The sequence below is a fragment of the Papaver somniferum genome, chromosome 3, assembly GCF_003573695.1.
Source record: "Papaver somniferum cultivar HN1 chromosome 3, ASM357369v1, whole genome shotgun sequence".
NCBI classification, from domain to species: Eukaryota; Viridiplantae; Streptophyta; class Magnoliopsida; order Ranunculales; family Papaveraceae; genus Papaver; species Papaver somniferum.
Window position 1 is genome coordinate 129,706,989 of NC_039360.1, and position 14,531 is coordinate 129,721,519.

The 14,531-nt window shown below is 36.9% G+C and overlaps 3 protein-coding genes across 4 annotated transcripts; all 3 read right to left on the reverse strand.

Moving 5' to 3' along the window:
* Positions 1-634: 634 nt before the first annotated feature.
* LOC113357365 lies at positions 635-4,242 on the reverse strand. The gene is made up of 6 exons (XM_026600742.1): positions 4,194-4,242; positions 3,116-4,112; positions 2,931-3,027; positions 1,294-1,348; positions 1,080-1,217; positions 635-780 (listed from the first exon to the last, which is right to left on the reverse strand). Exons 2-4 carry the CDS (start codon positions 4,081-4,083, stop codon positions 1,343-1,345), a joined length of 1,071 nt encoding a protein of 356 aa, XP_026456527.1. The 5' UTR covers positions 4,084-4,112; positions 4,194-4,242; the 3' UTR covers positions 635-780; positions 1,080-1,217; positions 1,294-1,342.
* LOC113357366 lies at positions 1,466-2,573 on the reverse strand. 2 transcript variants are annotated; one of them, XM_026600743.1, is made up of 3 exons: positions 2,351-2,573; positions 2,152-2,242; positions 1,466-2,069 (listed from the first exon to the last, which is right to left on the reverse strand). In XM_026600743.1, the coding sequence occupies exons 1-3, from the start codon at positions 2,545-2,547 to the stop codon at positions 1,539-1,541; spliced, it is 819 nt and encodes a 272-aa protein (XP_026456528.1). In that variant the 5' UTR covers positions 2,548-2,573; the 3' UTR covers positions 1,466-1,538. The 2 variants fall into 2 exon arrangements, with proteins under 2 accessions (XP_026456528.1, XP_026456529.1); XM_026600744.1 differs by having other exon boundaries at positions 1,466-1,912; positions 2,088-2,242.
* A 4,015-nt stretch (positions 4,243-8,257) lies between the features above and the next one.
* On the reverse strand, positions 8,258-10,683 carry LOC113361628. The gene is made up of 7 exons (XM_026604815.1): positions 10,347-10,683; positions 10,041-10,098; positions 9,652-9,957; positions 9,527-9,575; positions 9,341-9,435; positions 8,736-8,821; positions 8,258-8,562 (listed from the first exon to the last, which is right to left on the reverse strand). The coding sequence occupies exons 1-7, from the start codon at positions 10,496-10,498 to the stop codon at positions 8,502-8,504; spliced, it is 807 nt and encodes a 268-aa protein (XP_026460600.1). The 5' UTR covers positions 10,499-10,683; the 3' UTR covers positions 8,258-8,501.
* Between the last annotated feature and the right edge of the window lie 3,848 nt (positions 10,684-14,531).

The following is a 14,531-nucleotide window of genomic DNA, read 5'->3' on the forward strand; positions in this document are numbered from 1 at the left end:
TCAACCATTGTAGTAATAAATAACAATATTTTTTTACTAATGGTCACTATTATTATGATTGTTCAAAAAAATAGTTTACTTAACCACTTTTTAATATATATATATATAATTTTCAAACAAAAAATCAAAGTTAAATTAATTAATTTTTATTTTTTTAATAGTGACAATTAAAGGAATTGGTATATAAAATAATTTGAAAATAAAAAATAATCATTTTTAAAGAATAAAACACAAGAAATAAAAAATTGATTGTATAAATTTAAGGGCAAGTTTTGTCATTTATAAAATAAATTAGGGATAAGAATGATAAATCAAACGTTAAATTTGGGTGGGACCACAACTTATGCTTTTCTAGCTTTTAAAAGCCCCTCCTCCCCGGCTTTTAAAAGTTGAGGAATTTGGCAAGTACTTTTGATAAAAAGCACTTTAGTTTTTTTTTACCAAACACTAATTTCAGAAATTATTGACATATATAAATTTGGGCTTTTTAATAAAGTAACCACCTTTTTGAACCATATTTAAGAAACTGGCCGTTTTTTTGAATGTTTATATAAACTGGCCGATATTGACATTTTCCATCCCGTTTTTTGCAAAAAAATGGATTTAGGTAGTTAACTGGCTATGTGGCAGTTAACCTGCTAGGTAAAAGACGACTTAACCCTCGTCTGAGTTCGTAACCAAACCAGTATCGAGTCAACTCGGTGACTCATTGCAACGGTCGGATTTGTAACGGTCGAATTTGTAACGGTCAGATTCAGCTTCATTCATATAAATTAGGCCCTGCAGAGAAGAACCATATTATTTGTCATACTCAACAGATCAAAAAATAAAAATAAATAAGACATGAGCCAAAATGAAGTAAACTCTCCAGGCAGCAGTAGCAGCAGCAAGGTAAGATTAAGATTAAAACAACCCATAATTCCATGTTCTATCTGTGCACAGGGAATTCATGATCCAAAGGTATGTCCTTGGATTTATTCCAGGTGCAAATATATACCATGTAATGGTATAAGGCAACTATTGTGTTCAAAAGCAAAAGAAACAAACGAAAAAATGTTTTTGAAGTGTTCAATTCCAACCTGTCAGTACTTTGAATGGTTTGACGATGCCATCGATCCTGTCAAATGCAAGATGGTGAAATTACCAGTAGAGAATGGTTGTTACGCTTGCGGAGAATCTGGTCATTGCTTCAAAAACTGCCCACTGCAAAATCAAACCTGCAACAAAGATCACTGCAAATCAAAGATGGAGATGAAATTTTGCAAGAATGAACACAACAAGAACATAGCATACCTCACTTGTACAGATTGTGACGGTTTTAAATGGGTCTCAGATGAAGTCTTCATTGCTGCAAAAAACAGAATTATGCATTCAAGTTTACAACTTAATGCTATATGTAAGGAACTCAACAATCTGAAAATGTAACCTGCAAATGTACTAATAAACAACCTCCACTTTTGATTCAGCATTAATTCAAGTCTACAAAAGAAAAAAATATTGTCTTCTTAAACACAAAAAATCAGAAAACGGATCTCAAATCATTTCTTCTTAGCCTTTCCATTTCCCCTTCCCTTTCCTTGTTTTATATTCTGAGATACAGATCCAATGCCAAAGAAGTTCTGATAAAGGTTATTTATTGTAGAGGGTGGAGTAGAAGATGGTGCTATAGATGGCAGACTCATAGGTGTTGTGGAAGCTGGAGTAGAAGATGGTGTTGCCAAAGGCTGACTGCCAGGCCCTGTAAAACATTCACCAACAAATGATGCCGTTCTCTTCTTCTTGTTTGACTTAGCTGCACCCCTAACTCCGGTGGTCTGACTTGGCTCTATGTTGCTGAAGGTGAAGCTTTGTGCATCACATTCAGTCCTTTGCCTCTTTGCAGTTGGATTAGATCCCACTTCACCACCAGCACATGTTCTTTTGTTGTGGTTAGTAACATTTCCACATTTCCCACACCTCCTTTTTGTCTTCTCAACACGAGGTTCATCATAACTTCTTACCCTCTTGCTCTTGGGTCTTCCTGGTTTCCTACTGTGAGGAGGGTTCAAGATCTTCTTGTTCATGTTTGGCTGCAAGAACAAATGCACTTATATCAATGTAGTTGAGAATATAAATAGGGCATATAGTTACAAATTTAAGAAGAAAAAGTACCTGGACCCATTCACTTTTATCATCTAGTGGTGCAAAAGTTGGTGCATATGTGGCCTTATAGTTCTCCACTGAATAGTAATCACTGCAGTACCTGCTCAAGCAGAGTATGTAAAGGTTAGTGCTAGATACATTTAAGGCCTAGAAATTGCATAAATAAGTTCTGAGACAAGGTACAGATTTAAAAAAAGAGAAATCTTACTTTCTCCATTGTGGCCTTATGCTATGCAATGCACTCACTGCATGCATACAGGGGAACCCCCTCAACTGCCACTGCAAACAAGAGCAAGTCTTGGCAAGTATGTTCACTGTGAACACAGAATTCTTTGGACTAGTCACCATATATAACTCTCCAGCCACACAAGGGTCAACACCATAGTCAGTCACAAATTCCAACATTTTCTTAATCAATGTAACAGCAGTAGGAACCAAATTACCATATACCCATGATGCAGATTCAGTCCTCCTATTGTACCATGTACCCATCACTAAGTTAGCATACATTATTCCTATCATTATAATTGGTTTATTTCTCATCTTGTTGATCATATTGTTAAAAGACTCTGAAAAATTGTTGTTCATATGTTCACAACAGTGAATAGGGTTAAAAAAGGCCCTGGACCATGTAGCAGGATCTTCTCTACTGAGATAAGCACCAGCTGCAGCACTCTGCTTCACAATATTGTCAAAATGCTCCTGCACAGCCAATCAAAAACTAGCTTAACTTGACTGTCAAACAGTGCATATAACCAATAACAAAGAACTGTTGTGAACTGTCAAACCTGAAAATGCTTTTCTTTGTATGCTTTTGCTGCATTCCATAAAGAACTGTATAATTCAAGACCCTTGTAATCCTTCTTGAAATTTTTGTATAAATGTCTGCATTGACACATTGCAATTAACATAAGGCCTTTATCTGATCTGACAAACAAAAGAAACAAGAAACAAAGTTAGACAAGAAAGTTACCTCCAACAGTATCTGTGGTGATGGCCAGGGAACACTATACCAACAGCTTCCAATAAACCTTTTTGCCTATCTGAAATGAAAGCCACTTTCACTGGATGTGCTAATATTGCATCCTTCAAATGCTTCAAAAAAATGATCCAATTTTCCTTTGTTTCAGCTCTGCATACCATAATTCCTAACATTACTAACCCATTCTGTCCATCAAGTGCAGTTGCAGCCATCAATAATCCCCCATATTCCCCTGTTAGATGGCAGGCATCAAGCCCTATAACTCCCCTGCATGCTTTTCGCCAACCCCTCATTGCAGGTTCAAATGAGAGTGTCATGCTTTCAAAGGTGTTATTCACTGTGTCAAAAGTGAACTTAGCAACAGACCCATCATTGCATTTAGTAAACATCTTGCAGAATGCTGGTACTTCATTGTAACTTTCTTTATAGTTCCCATATAATGACTCTAAAACTAGATTCCTAGCCTTCCATGCACACTGATATGGTATATTTACTCTCTTTTCAGCTAAGAAGTCTTCCTTGATTTTATAAGGGTCTGGAACAACTTTTTTAGGCTTATTCTTCATCTGATCAAGAACAAAATCCTTTACAAAATGAGGATCAGCAGATCTATTCCTATTTTGGGGATCCCCTTCACACTTATGTTCCAAATTCACTTTCCTAAGAACAAAAGCACCCTCTTTCTTGCTAGCATACACAAACCAAGGACAATCATGTTCTGTTTTAAACCTACACTCAGCCTTAATTCTAGAGGGAGCACTTCTATCCAAAATATATTGACACTTATTAAGAACACAATAACCCCTGAGATGTTTCTTAAATGCTTCCTTATTTGCAAATCTAGTTTTTACCTCCATTTTGCTAGGATCTACTGGAGTAAAAACTTCTTCTTCGGGGAAAAGATCTACATCATGCTCACCCTTCATGTATTGACCAAAATCATCATCAAAGTCATCCATGTAAGCAGGTCTTTCATCCACATCCTTACCTGCACATTCAAGATCAACATCAGTACCATATAATAAGTTACAAATTATAATAAATGAAATCAGTTATAAATGAAATATACCTTTTTCTTTGCCTTCTTTTTCTCCTTCTTCTTCTTCTTCTTCTTCTTCTTCTTTCTCTTCTTGTTCTTCTTCATCTGACCCATACTCAATGTCTTCATCACTGTCATATACTGGAGGAGCTTCTGGATTCTCAATTGGGTGACATTCATCTTCTTTGGTGTTTTCCAGCTGAATATTGTCCACATCTTCAACAAACTTAACTTCATTTGTAGCTTTTGACTGACTGCAACCACTGCTACTAGCCTGAGAATGTTTGGACATGGGCACATCCATGAAACTCAGCTTTCTTGATGCACCTTCAACTGATTTATCCACACTATTTAGCCTTGGGGATCTTCTAGGGGTGGTTCCCTTACTAACTGTCTTCTTCTTTGGTGTAGTCTTTGGAGTCCCAAACACTGTGTCTTTCATCCCCATCCACAAACATATACATCCATCCTCATTTACAAAATAATCCTCCCAAAAATTATCAAAATCATCATTGTTTAACAATGGCAGTGGCAGACATTCTTCCTTAAACCAATATAAATTAAACTTCTCTTTAACATCCATAGACAAACCCTTATACACCATATACTTAAGTGTCATCAACTCTGTTTCATCTCTATGGCAATCAGGAAATACCAAAGTCTCATTCTTTGGCTCCGCATATACACTGATATTCCTAAATTTGAACTGACTGCAACACAAATGAAACAAAATCAGATATAAACCTATGAAAACCCAATGAAAACCTAATTAAGCAATATTACTTAAAATCAAACACCCAATCACGAAAATTAAACCCCAATTAAACAATAAAAATTTGGTTTCAAATAAACCCTAATTACAAAGGAAAAAAAACAGAAACCCTAAAAATCAATCGATCAATTAACTATCAATACAATGATTTTCATCATATATTAAGTCACGGGTTTCGTTAATCTTACCTTGATTCAGACTGTTTCAATCCCGGTTTGTACCTCATCTTCACTGTATCACCACTATCTCTGAATCCCTAAATATGTAGAACTTTTCTTCCAAATACACTCTGGTCTTTCACTAACATCTATGTCTTCAGCAAAAACAACTTCAATAACATCAGTTTTCTTTTTCTTTTCAAACAGCTTCAATACCTAACCCTAGGAGAAGAGAACGAGGGAGAAGAGAACGAGGGAGAAAGAGAAAGTGTGGTGAGAGATTACACCACACGCGTCTTTAAATGGGCAAGGGCACAGTCGTAAATTCTCCTACCGAGTTTGACTTATTCAACGCAGCTGACCGATCTGGTGGGCCCAGGTGTCAACTCTAACAGAAAGGCCAATTTCTAAAAGAATTTAAAAGCTTGGCCGGTTTATTAATTATATGGTTTGAAGCAGGACACTTTATTAATTTGCCCTATAAATTTTGAAAGTGTTTTTGCAAAAATAAAAGTATTACCAAACTCCGCCAAAATATAATATTCTGGTGAGATAAAATAGGATGGAGTGAAATAAAATAGGATAAAAGTGAGATAAAATAGGATAAAGTGAGAAAAATATTAGTAAAAAAACTGGATTTGCAGTGGGCGTTCATGCTAGTGACGCCAGAGATTGTGCTAGTGAAGCCCGCGATTGAGCTAGTGACGTCCGCGTTTCTTCTTGGCTCGCGCGTCAGTAGGGATGTCACGCATCCTTGCAGCAGACGCGCTTCTGATGATGTGACTCGATGTTCAAATGAATAGATCTGTTCATTTGAACATCCATTTTCTTGGTTTGTTCATCCCATAGTGGGATCAAAATGAACAAACTCTAAGTTTGTTCATCCCATAGGAATTGCTCTAACAGGGCACATCTGATCCACCTAATGTGTGAAATAAAAACGAATTTTCAAAGAAAAAAAAATTGCAGAAAAAGAGTTTCGGATGTCCCGAAGGCTGTTTCAGAGATTAATGGAATTCCTTGGGCTGTAATGGGGGATTTTAATACTGTGCTTAGTCCTAGTGGGAAGAGATGCGGGAGAAGGGTGACAGCTAATCAGTTGGATTAGCTGCAAAATGTGGTTGATGATTGTAACCTGATTGATGTTGGGGCTGCTAGACTAAATTCACTTGGACAGCGAGCAAACTGGCAGAAACAACATTCTCATCAACAACAGCTGGAGGGCTAGGTTTGCTTCTGCTCAGGTAAAATACCTATCCTACTTTAATTTTTATGGAGCTATTTTGCTCGAGTTGTATCCAAAGTTTGTTAGGAAAAGTAGACCTGTTAAGCTCAAAATGATCTGGTCTGTAAACAAAAGTTTTGGAAAGTTGCTGAAAGCAGTTGCATCAATCAGAGCAGTGGGCGTGATTCTAACAAATTCATTACTAGAATAAGCAATTTGCAGAAGGCTGCTAAATTCTGGAATAAGAATACCCTTGGCTGTTTGAAAAATCAAAATGTGAGTACCCTGGCTGATATTTCTGACATTGTGCCTAGTGTCGATAAGAAAGGTAAAAAAGTAAGTAATCTAAAGTCCAACACATGTTACTTGGTTGATGTAGACACGGTAGTATTATTCATAATCTCATAATAATTATTGTTCGTGTTCTGCTACATATATTAAAGCCCTGCAAATGGAGATTACCTCAGTAAGCCAATGATTGCATTTCATGTTGCCTCAACATGCGAAGCATCCATATGTATCTTCATAAAACCTTCTTCAGGAGGGATCCAATCATGAACCTGCGCATTAGAAACACCACAGCCCTTCCACTATCCAAGAAATCTATACCGTCAGGCACTATTAGAGGTATTCTTAATGAAGTTGGGGAAAAGATACGTCACCGAACACACAAGAATAAAGCATCTCCATGTCAGTTGGTAAGATACACTTGGGAAATGTGGAAATGAGGATAGAGAATTATGATCTGAATTAGGATATCCTTGGGAAATAAAGAGGATCCCAAAAGCACATTTGATAAATTTTAGGTGTTCGCAGAAATTTCAGGAGCCCTTTGATACCCTAACAGTCAACACTTATCCACTTTCTAACACAAACCATTTGGTATTGACTAGGCTGAGACAAAAACTTATGAAAGACAGTGGTGGAACAAAACTCTTAACATCAAAGCTTTTACCTGGATCTTGGTGAGAGAGCCTGTCGACATTAAAGAAAACAGCAACAACACAAGTATTTTACAGCCAAAGGTGATGACGAAAAGACACAACAGAAATTTTCCTTAATATTAGCTTTCAGGAATATGTGGGTCATATCTCCTAAAACATTTGGAAATTTCTTTTTTCTTATCGACTGCATATAATGATCGCCATTCCATTTTTAGTACTGCTAACACTCCCTGAAGAATTTTATTTGTTTGCCAGTCACTCCCTGCTTTCTTAAATTTAGACTTTTTACACTAATAACCTCCTGCAGCAACAAATTTTCTTACTTAACGTAACAAAACAATGCCGTCAATCAAAAAAAAAAAACTTTTTAATATTCCCTGTAAGTAGTAATTTGTTGTGGTCCTACAGTTCCTTTTACCGGATCTCCTCTTCATAGTCACCCTCACAACGGAAACTAACAACATAGAATACCACCACTTTACAACATCTTCTTTAATGAAAAAAAAACAAAGCAAGTAAAGAAAGAAAAAAAAAACAAGCTGTGGGCAGCCAGAGATGGGATTTTAGCACAAAAAATGGACGAAAAGAAAGGTGGAACTAGAAATGGACTCCTTTGAGAAGTCCCCACTAATACTAGGCAAGGCACTTTGTATGGGTTATTCTTCTGATGATCAATTACAGCGTGTGCTATGCCTTTTTACTGACATTACAATCATTTTATAAGTTCTTGTAATAATTGATCTTAAAACATTTCCTTCATTTGGTCTTCTTCCAATAAAAACTACAGTGAATTTCTATCATTTCCATTTGGGCCCTGATTGGAAAGCATAAATTCGTTCCATGCTTTAGTATCTCAGGTCATGACAATATAAGTATACATATCCTGCGATTTTGATCTTCAATGATTCTTTACTTGGACCTACCATTTATTTTTAAATTTTGCTAGCGTTACATAATCATAACATGCGAGACATTCAAAACATTGGACTAGTTGAATGAGCAAATTCAAAATTTTCGTGCATTAGCTAATGTTGTATGAAAGTTCCGTTTACTACGTAATTGAAACATGTGAATAGAAGATACTTTGTTTGTCTGCTACAAACAGATAAAATTGCAAACTCTATCCATTACCAGGGGACGAGGACGCAGACCTTAGCTGAAAGCAATCCACTATCCATTCATCCCCACAGCTGCTACTAAGGATGAGGATACGAATGCTAGCTAAACCTAACCCTTCATTCATTCATCAGGTGTTGGTGTACTGGAAGGTAGGCCTTTGATTGTGTGTTTACACTGGAACCTGCAGTAATAGCCAAAATGGTAAAGATGCGATGCGGAAAATGGTGTAGGAAAAAACTTGGAACAAGCAGGACCTCGCAGATTTATGGTTACCATAAAATTCTGGGATGTAATTCATATCGTTAACTGAACAAACATAATATCCATAAGAAACTAGCAGGTAAAGTTACATACCAGATTGAGTCATTTGAAGCTTGATGCTGAACATTCGCGTTCTGTCCCTGAATGCTGCACTTGACACGTAATCTAAATGGAACTACCTGTGGAAGTATACACATCCAGAAATTCAGCATCATAAGAAACCATGGGTTAAATTTTTTTAGCAAGTTCAGAGCAAGCACATAAGTAGGAGTCATATTCACTAGACATCAAATCTCCTGCATATATTCAGGAAGTCAGAAGTGATTCAAAAGGAAAACAAAAATCTGAGAATGTGATGGTTAATATGAAATTGATCCAATCCTGGATAACATATATGGCACAAATCCCCTGCAATGCCTCTGAATTTTAGCTAACTGAAGAATAGAACTCAGAGAGCAGTAGCTATGTCAACTCACTGTAACATTTAACTGCAAATTACAAAGTCGGCACAGGTTTGTGCAAATATGCAATATGGTTAATAGTTTTACTCCTATCATCAACTGCATCCCAGAGCGGCGATACTAACAGTTTAACACGTTAACAAGGGTTTTGTATGCCACCACAAACAACTGCAACTTCCCATGTGGTAAGCTGCTAAACAAGGATGTTGTCGTGACTTCATATAACATCATTATTACCTTCTTGTGGAATTTGAAGTCCCTTTTAGGAAGAAAATGTAGAGGCATATTGAGAGTGGCAGGAGCTTTCACCAGAAGAAATAGCTTTGTTTGACCTAAGTTCAATTTAGAACATGAGCACACTGTGTATGAGTTGTTACCACACAATCGTATGGGATTCTATGAAAAGCATACTTAAGAGGTAACCTGAATATGAAACTGATCCTGCACCGTTCGAGATCAGTGCCCGTAAAGCCTGCACAAATGCACTTACATTAGTCTCCGACAAGATACTACCATAGTAGCATATAAACAATTGCAAATAAGAGAACCTTCCGCGAAAGTGCATCCGCAATTCTACTTTTAGTATAATCCATCGTACATTCTTCAACAATCCTTCCATGAGAGAAGGACATTTCATAAACGTGTTGCGGTCGAAGTGGACTTCCCCCAAGAATCAAAACCACACTTTCTAAACCATGAACCTCATTGAGCATCAATTGAAGAGCAGTTTGTATTCTAGAGAAATCTCTCATCAATTTCTCCAGCCTCCTGATTCCTTGCTTCACCTCTCTCATCCTCCCATTATGCTGTCTTCTCGCAGAAAGTCTTACTTCTCTTTGTGCTAAAGCCGTTTCCTAAAACTTACAGCTCTTAGAAACAAAATCATATCCAAAAACTACAATAATACCAAGAACTGTGGTTCGTTCAGCTAACTTACCAATTCTTTACGTTCTGTGTGCATTGATTCAAATTCCGATGTCATCTCTTGCAAAACGCTGCAGAAGAAGAACAACTAGTATTAGACCAAACCCTTACTTGACCACATTTGACCTCAGTTGACCAAAATCCCCAAATTAAAACCAATTCTATCAAAATTGTATGAATTACTTAGCAGATAAGTTAAAATCAATCATTAAATTAAAGAATACGAACGAAATCTTAGCTGACTAGGAAGGAAAATTCATGGAAAATCAATTTAAAAAAAAAAAAAGTCGGAAATTAGGGGTTTGCTGAAGGTGCTTACGCTGGGATTTGCTGGTGCATGTAGAGAACGAAACTGATGATCTCTTTGAGAAGATGGAAAATGACAGACTTTTCCAGTGTATCTTCTGTACCTACAATTTCGATCTCTTGTCTTTCTGAACTTCCTTCTCCTTCTTTCTTGGTTTTCACCATTTTCTCGAGAGAGAAGAAAAATGAAAATGGTTCTGAATTTGAAAAATGAGAGCCAAATTGGACTGATAATAAGGACCCGTTATGATGTAGGATTTCAATTGTTCCGAATGTAGTTGTCCGCCTGGAACGGCAATCATTTTCTTAGCCTCTTTGACGACCGTGATTGCTAAAGGGGTGACCGGAATTAGCAGTCATATGAGACAAAAGAGTTGCATCCAATTCCGATCGGATCACTCAAATAGTACCCCTGCTAAACATGGTAACCTCGTTTAGCAGTCGTGCTTGACGAGTGCTATGGGAACGCACGAAGTAATGTGGTGTACAACGGCCACACGTCTGTATCCATATTGTATCTGTAGACACTGATTCAAGGTCGTCAGTCTATATATATTCCCAGATATTTAATATGTATATGTCGAAATATGTCATGTCCGTGATGTACCAATATGTATTTGTTTATACGCATGTATTATCTATTTTTGACTGAGAAAAGACGATATATTAGAAAAAAATAATTCAAACATAAGCAGGTGTTAGAACTGAAACAGAACTCAATTACAGTTGAGCTGAGAAGTACAAAATATCAAAAGTACAATTTTTCGAGTAAATAATCTCTGAATATAAAACAGAAAAAAAAGAATCTAATGCATTATTATCACATCCCCATTACAGTAACCAACGTGATTCCCTTGAAAAAAATAATTCCAAGACACCAATTGAAGATTAGGCTTTTTACACTATTAATTATTGTCTCCAGATCACTGTATTTACCTTTAAACGTTTTACCATTTCGTTCGATCCAGAAACCTCGCCAAATAATAAAAGGTATTATGTCTCATATGTTCCTTCGGAGGCTAAGATTTGATCTTTTTTTCCTCCTTCTGTCCTCCATTCCCATATTGTTTTACGGACTATTGATGGTGGATTTTTGGCGAAGATTATATTCATAAAATCACATCGAAAGTCATACATCTCTGAACGGCATCGGAAGAATCATAAGAGGATCATGTCTTCACCATCTGCGGGGGTGAATCGTAAGTGTACTGACCTCATCAGGTGCAGTAATACAGGACGACAACATTAGGGTTTCAGAGGAAAAACTTTTAATATTCCATGTATTTTGTAATCAAAGCTGAAAGCCTCAACATTTCTTTATGAATTTAGAATTCATCTCTGGTGTCTGAATTAACCTATAAAAATGTATGATATTAATCACATCATATCTACATGCTCCTAGACGTATTGAATGCTAGTATAGAGCAACGAATTAATTAAATCTAGTCGAAGTAATCATCGGATTGAATCCCTAGAAATTATACAACCCTAAATATTCATCTACTCATGATCCAATAGCTTTTCTAAGACGAATTCCATGGAAAGTAATGGATATTTACCTTTCGGACATTTTGGGGCACCCGAGTAAGCCCCGAGCAAGAAGCACGGGTATATTTAGTAATAATGCTCAAAGGAGCATTCATGGAAGAACTAGGAATGGAAGTCGGATCAAAAATGGAAAAGGAAGAATAATAAAATAATATAAAATAAGGATCTTGACGGGACCGGCAACCATGACCGTCATGGCCGGTCCCCCCCCCCCCCCTTTTTATTTTCTTTGTTATTTATTATTATTATTAGAGTTTCCTCTTCTAAGGATTCCTCTTTCAATCAAAACTTATGAAACTTCCATATTTCTCCATGAACCATGTGGTTAACAAAGCAAGTGGTCCCGTAACCATCATGACTTGTCTTTCTACCATCATGACAAATATTAAAATAATATTATTTTAATATTTTTAATAGTGATCTTTCCATCACTATTAAGAGTTTCAGTTAAAATCAAATTCTTCATACAAGGGTGAAATAATGCTCGATGGACCATCAGAAAACACCAAAATTCTCAGGATTGGTCCGCGTAGAGCATGGCGACACGGGCATGCCACCATGGTTGGTCATGGTCTGCCTTTTGGCTTGCAAAATCCAGTCTCACCTCTCTTGATGATTTTTGACCTAATTAATCATCTAGAGTCCATATTTGGTTCAAACTCCTTCCTGTAATTGGAAATGATCATCCACCCACCATCAGATGGTCCCACGACCACCAAGGGCTGGTTTTACACCTCTTGGTCGATCCCTCTCTCCATAACTAGGTTCTACTACCTATTGCTCAGTCAAGCACAATTTAATAATGATTAAACAATAATTAATCATCCTTTCAGTAACTGCTCTGCAAAGGAGTTTGGAAAATGCAGAGTCTAGCATCCAAATACCACATGGTCGATCCATCACTAGTAGAGGCGCTCCCTCTCTCATTCATTGGTAGATTCTCAGTCAAGTACTCATGATCATTCATTGATCATAATTAGGGTTTTGAACTGAATGCTCTGTATAGCATAATTCTTAACATGTTAAAACACCAATATTTTAATGTTGATTAAACAATCAATATTTTAATGAATTAAATAAATAATATTCGGTTAATATTTTTAATTAATTGGTCTTGCTACCAATTACTCATGGACTCCATTTATAAATATCTTAATTGCTTCAGCTAGCCAATAGAGTTCAGAACCGCCAAATATTGATTCAACTATCAATATTTAATTGCTCATAACAATATTCCTCATATTGGTCCAGCTATCAGTATTCGAGTTGCAGTATTTCTCATGTTGATTCAGCTATCAATATTTGAGAATTTAATAATGATCCAGCTATCAGTATTTTATTGGTTCATTAACCAACATTTGGTTCGTCTGTCAACCATTATTTTAATCTCTCTTTGTCATTCGACTGGCTCATGACACACACATCGAAAAAGGTCTTTTATGATCATTCAACAATGATTATTTTTATAAGTACTCAGTGCACCAACATAATAGTTTATGGTCGATCCAGCAATCTCATAAAACCATCACTAAGTCATTCGACTACCATTACTACTTCAACTAGCATAATGATATGACACAGTAACCTAATTCAACAATCATGGTTTGCAGAGCATGTTGTTGTTTTGACATTTTATCCCTTCATCCATCATAATATTGAACTTCGTCGGTTCAGTTCATAAGACTCATAGTCTTAGGTCAAAGATTGATCACTCACACATGAGACATCAATTCACATCACATGGGGGGATATCATTAGGGTTTTGGTTTGGCAACCTACAGCACGTGTGATGTGAGGTACATCCATGATGAGAGTTATGGTAAGTAGTGCTGGCGGTTAAAGGAGAAAATGGAATGTGGATGGTCGATCAACCAAGTCATCCATGCAACGTGGAAGTGGTTTAGACACGATCTCCCACTTCTCTATCTTTCCACTTCTTTCAACCGCCACCACTTACAGGAGATTGATGTGCTGCTATAAATAGGTTTCTGAACCTACAACTAAGACTCATCACTGTCAAGTTATCAAATACATTCAGAAGATTTCTCTCGTCTATACGGAGAATCATCTTTACATCAGTTCAACACATCACATCACCTACAGATCAATCTCCACACAATATCAGCTTCCCTCCCTACAAACCGACCCTTCTCCTCTTCTTGTGACCAATTGAACCTCGTACGACCATTGTTTTGGTTTAGGCCAGGGTCCTATAGATTAGTCTCTTGAACTCAAAGTACTCTCGTGCAGTACATCTGTTTAAAGGTTCGGACGATTCATAACTTCGAGCACCTGCTTCAGCGAGCACTTGCCTCCTCCACCACTTTTTTACCAGTAAACCTGTGGAGCCGTTTTTACCCGCAAACAAATTGGCGACTACGGTGGGAGATTAATCTCTCCGTGGCAAGTTCAATTTCTCGAAGATGGTCGGTCTTAGGTATGATTCAACAATTCCCAATTCCAGTTACAATCTTTCGGACGAATTAATTATGGAGCTAGGTGGAATTTCTATGGAGCTTCTAGCAGGACCAATTCCTCGATTGAAATCCCTCCTCAGATTAACAACTTCGCTACGTGTGAGAAATTTGAAGGTAACATGTTTGATTAAAAGCCTATATGAATTCTTTCCTTTCTACAAAGACCAGCGTGT

Bases quoted from the DNA above. Each gene is read 5' to 3' on its own strand.
- LOC113357365 (XM_026600742.1), bottom strand. From the start codon at position 4,083: ATGGATGACTTTGATGATGATTTTGGTCAATACATGAAGGGTGAGCAT. The intron at 3,028-3,115 runs GTAACTTTCTTG...GTGTCAATGCAG, and splicing joins CACCACAGATACTGTTGGAG to ACATTTATACAAAAATTTCA.
- LOC113357366 (XM_026600743.1), bottom strand. From the start codon at position 2,547: ATGTTGGAATTTGTGACTGACTATGGTGTTGACCCTTGTGTGGCTGGA. The intron at 2,243-2,350 runs GTAAGATTTCTC...CTGCTTGAGCAG, and splicing joins ATAAGGCCACAATGGAGAAA to GTACTGCAGTGATTACTATT. The intron at 2,070-2,151 runs GTACTTTTTCTT...TTGTTCTTGCAG, and splicing joins ATAAAAGTGAATGGGTCCAG to CCAAACATGAACAAGAAGAT.
- LOC113361628 (XM_026604815.1), bottom strand. From the start codon at position 10,498: ATGGTGAAAACCAAGAAAGAAGGAGAAGGAAGTTCAGAAAGACAAGAG. The intron at 9,958-10,040 runs GTAAGTTAGCTG...TGTAAGTTTTAG, and splicing joins ACACAGAACGTAAAGAATTG to GAAACGGCTTTAGCACAAAG. The intron at 9,436-9,526 runs GTTACCTCTTAA...AATTGAACTTAG, and splicing joins AGGATCAGTTTCATATTCAG to GTCAAACAAAGCTATTTCTT.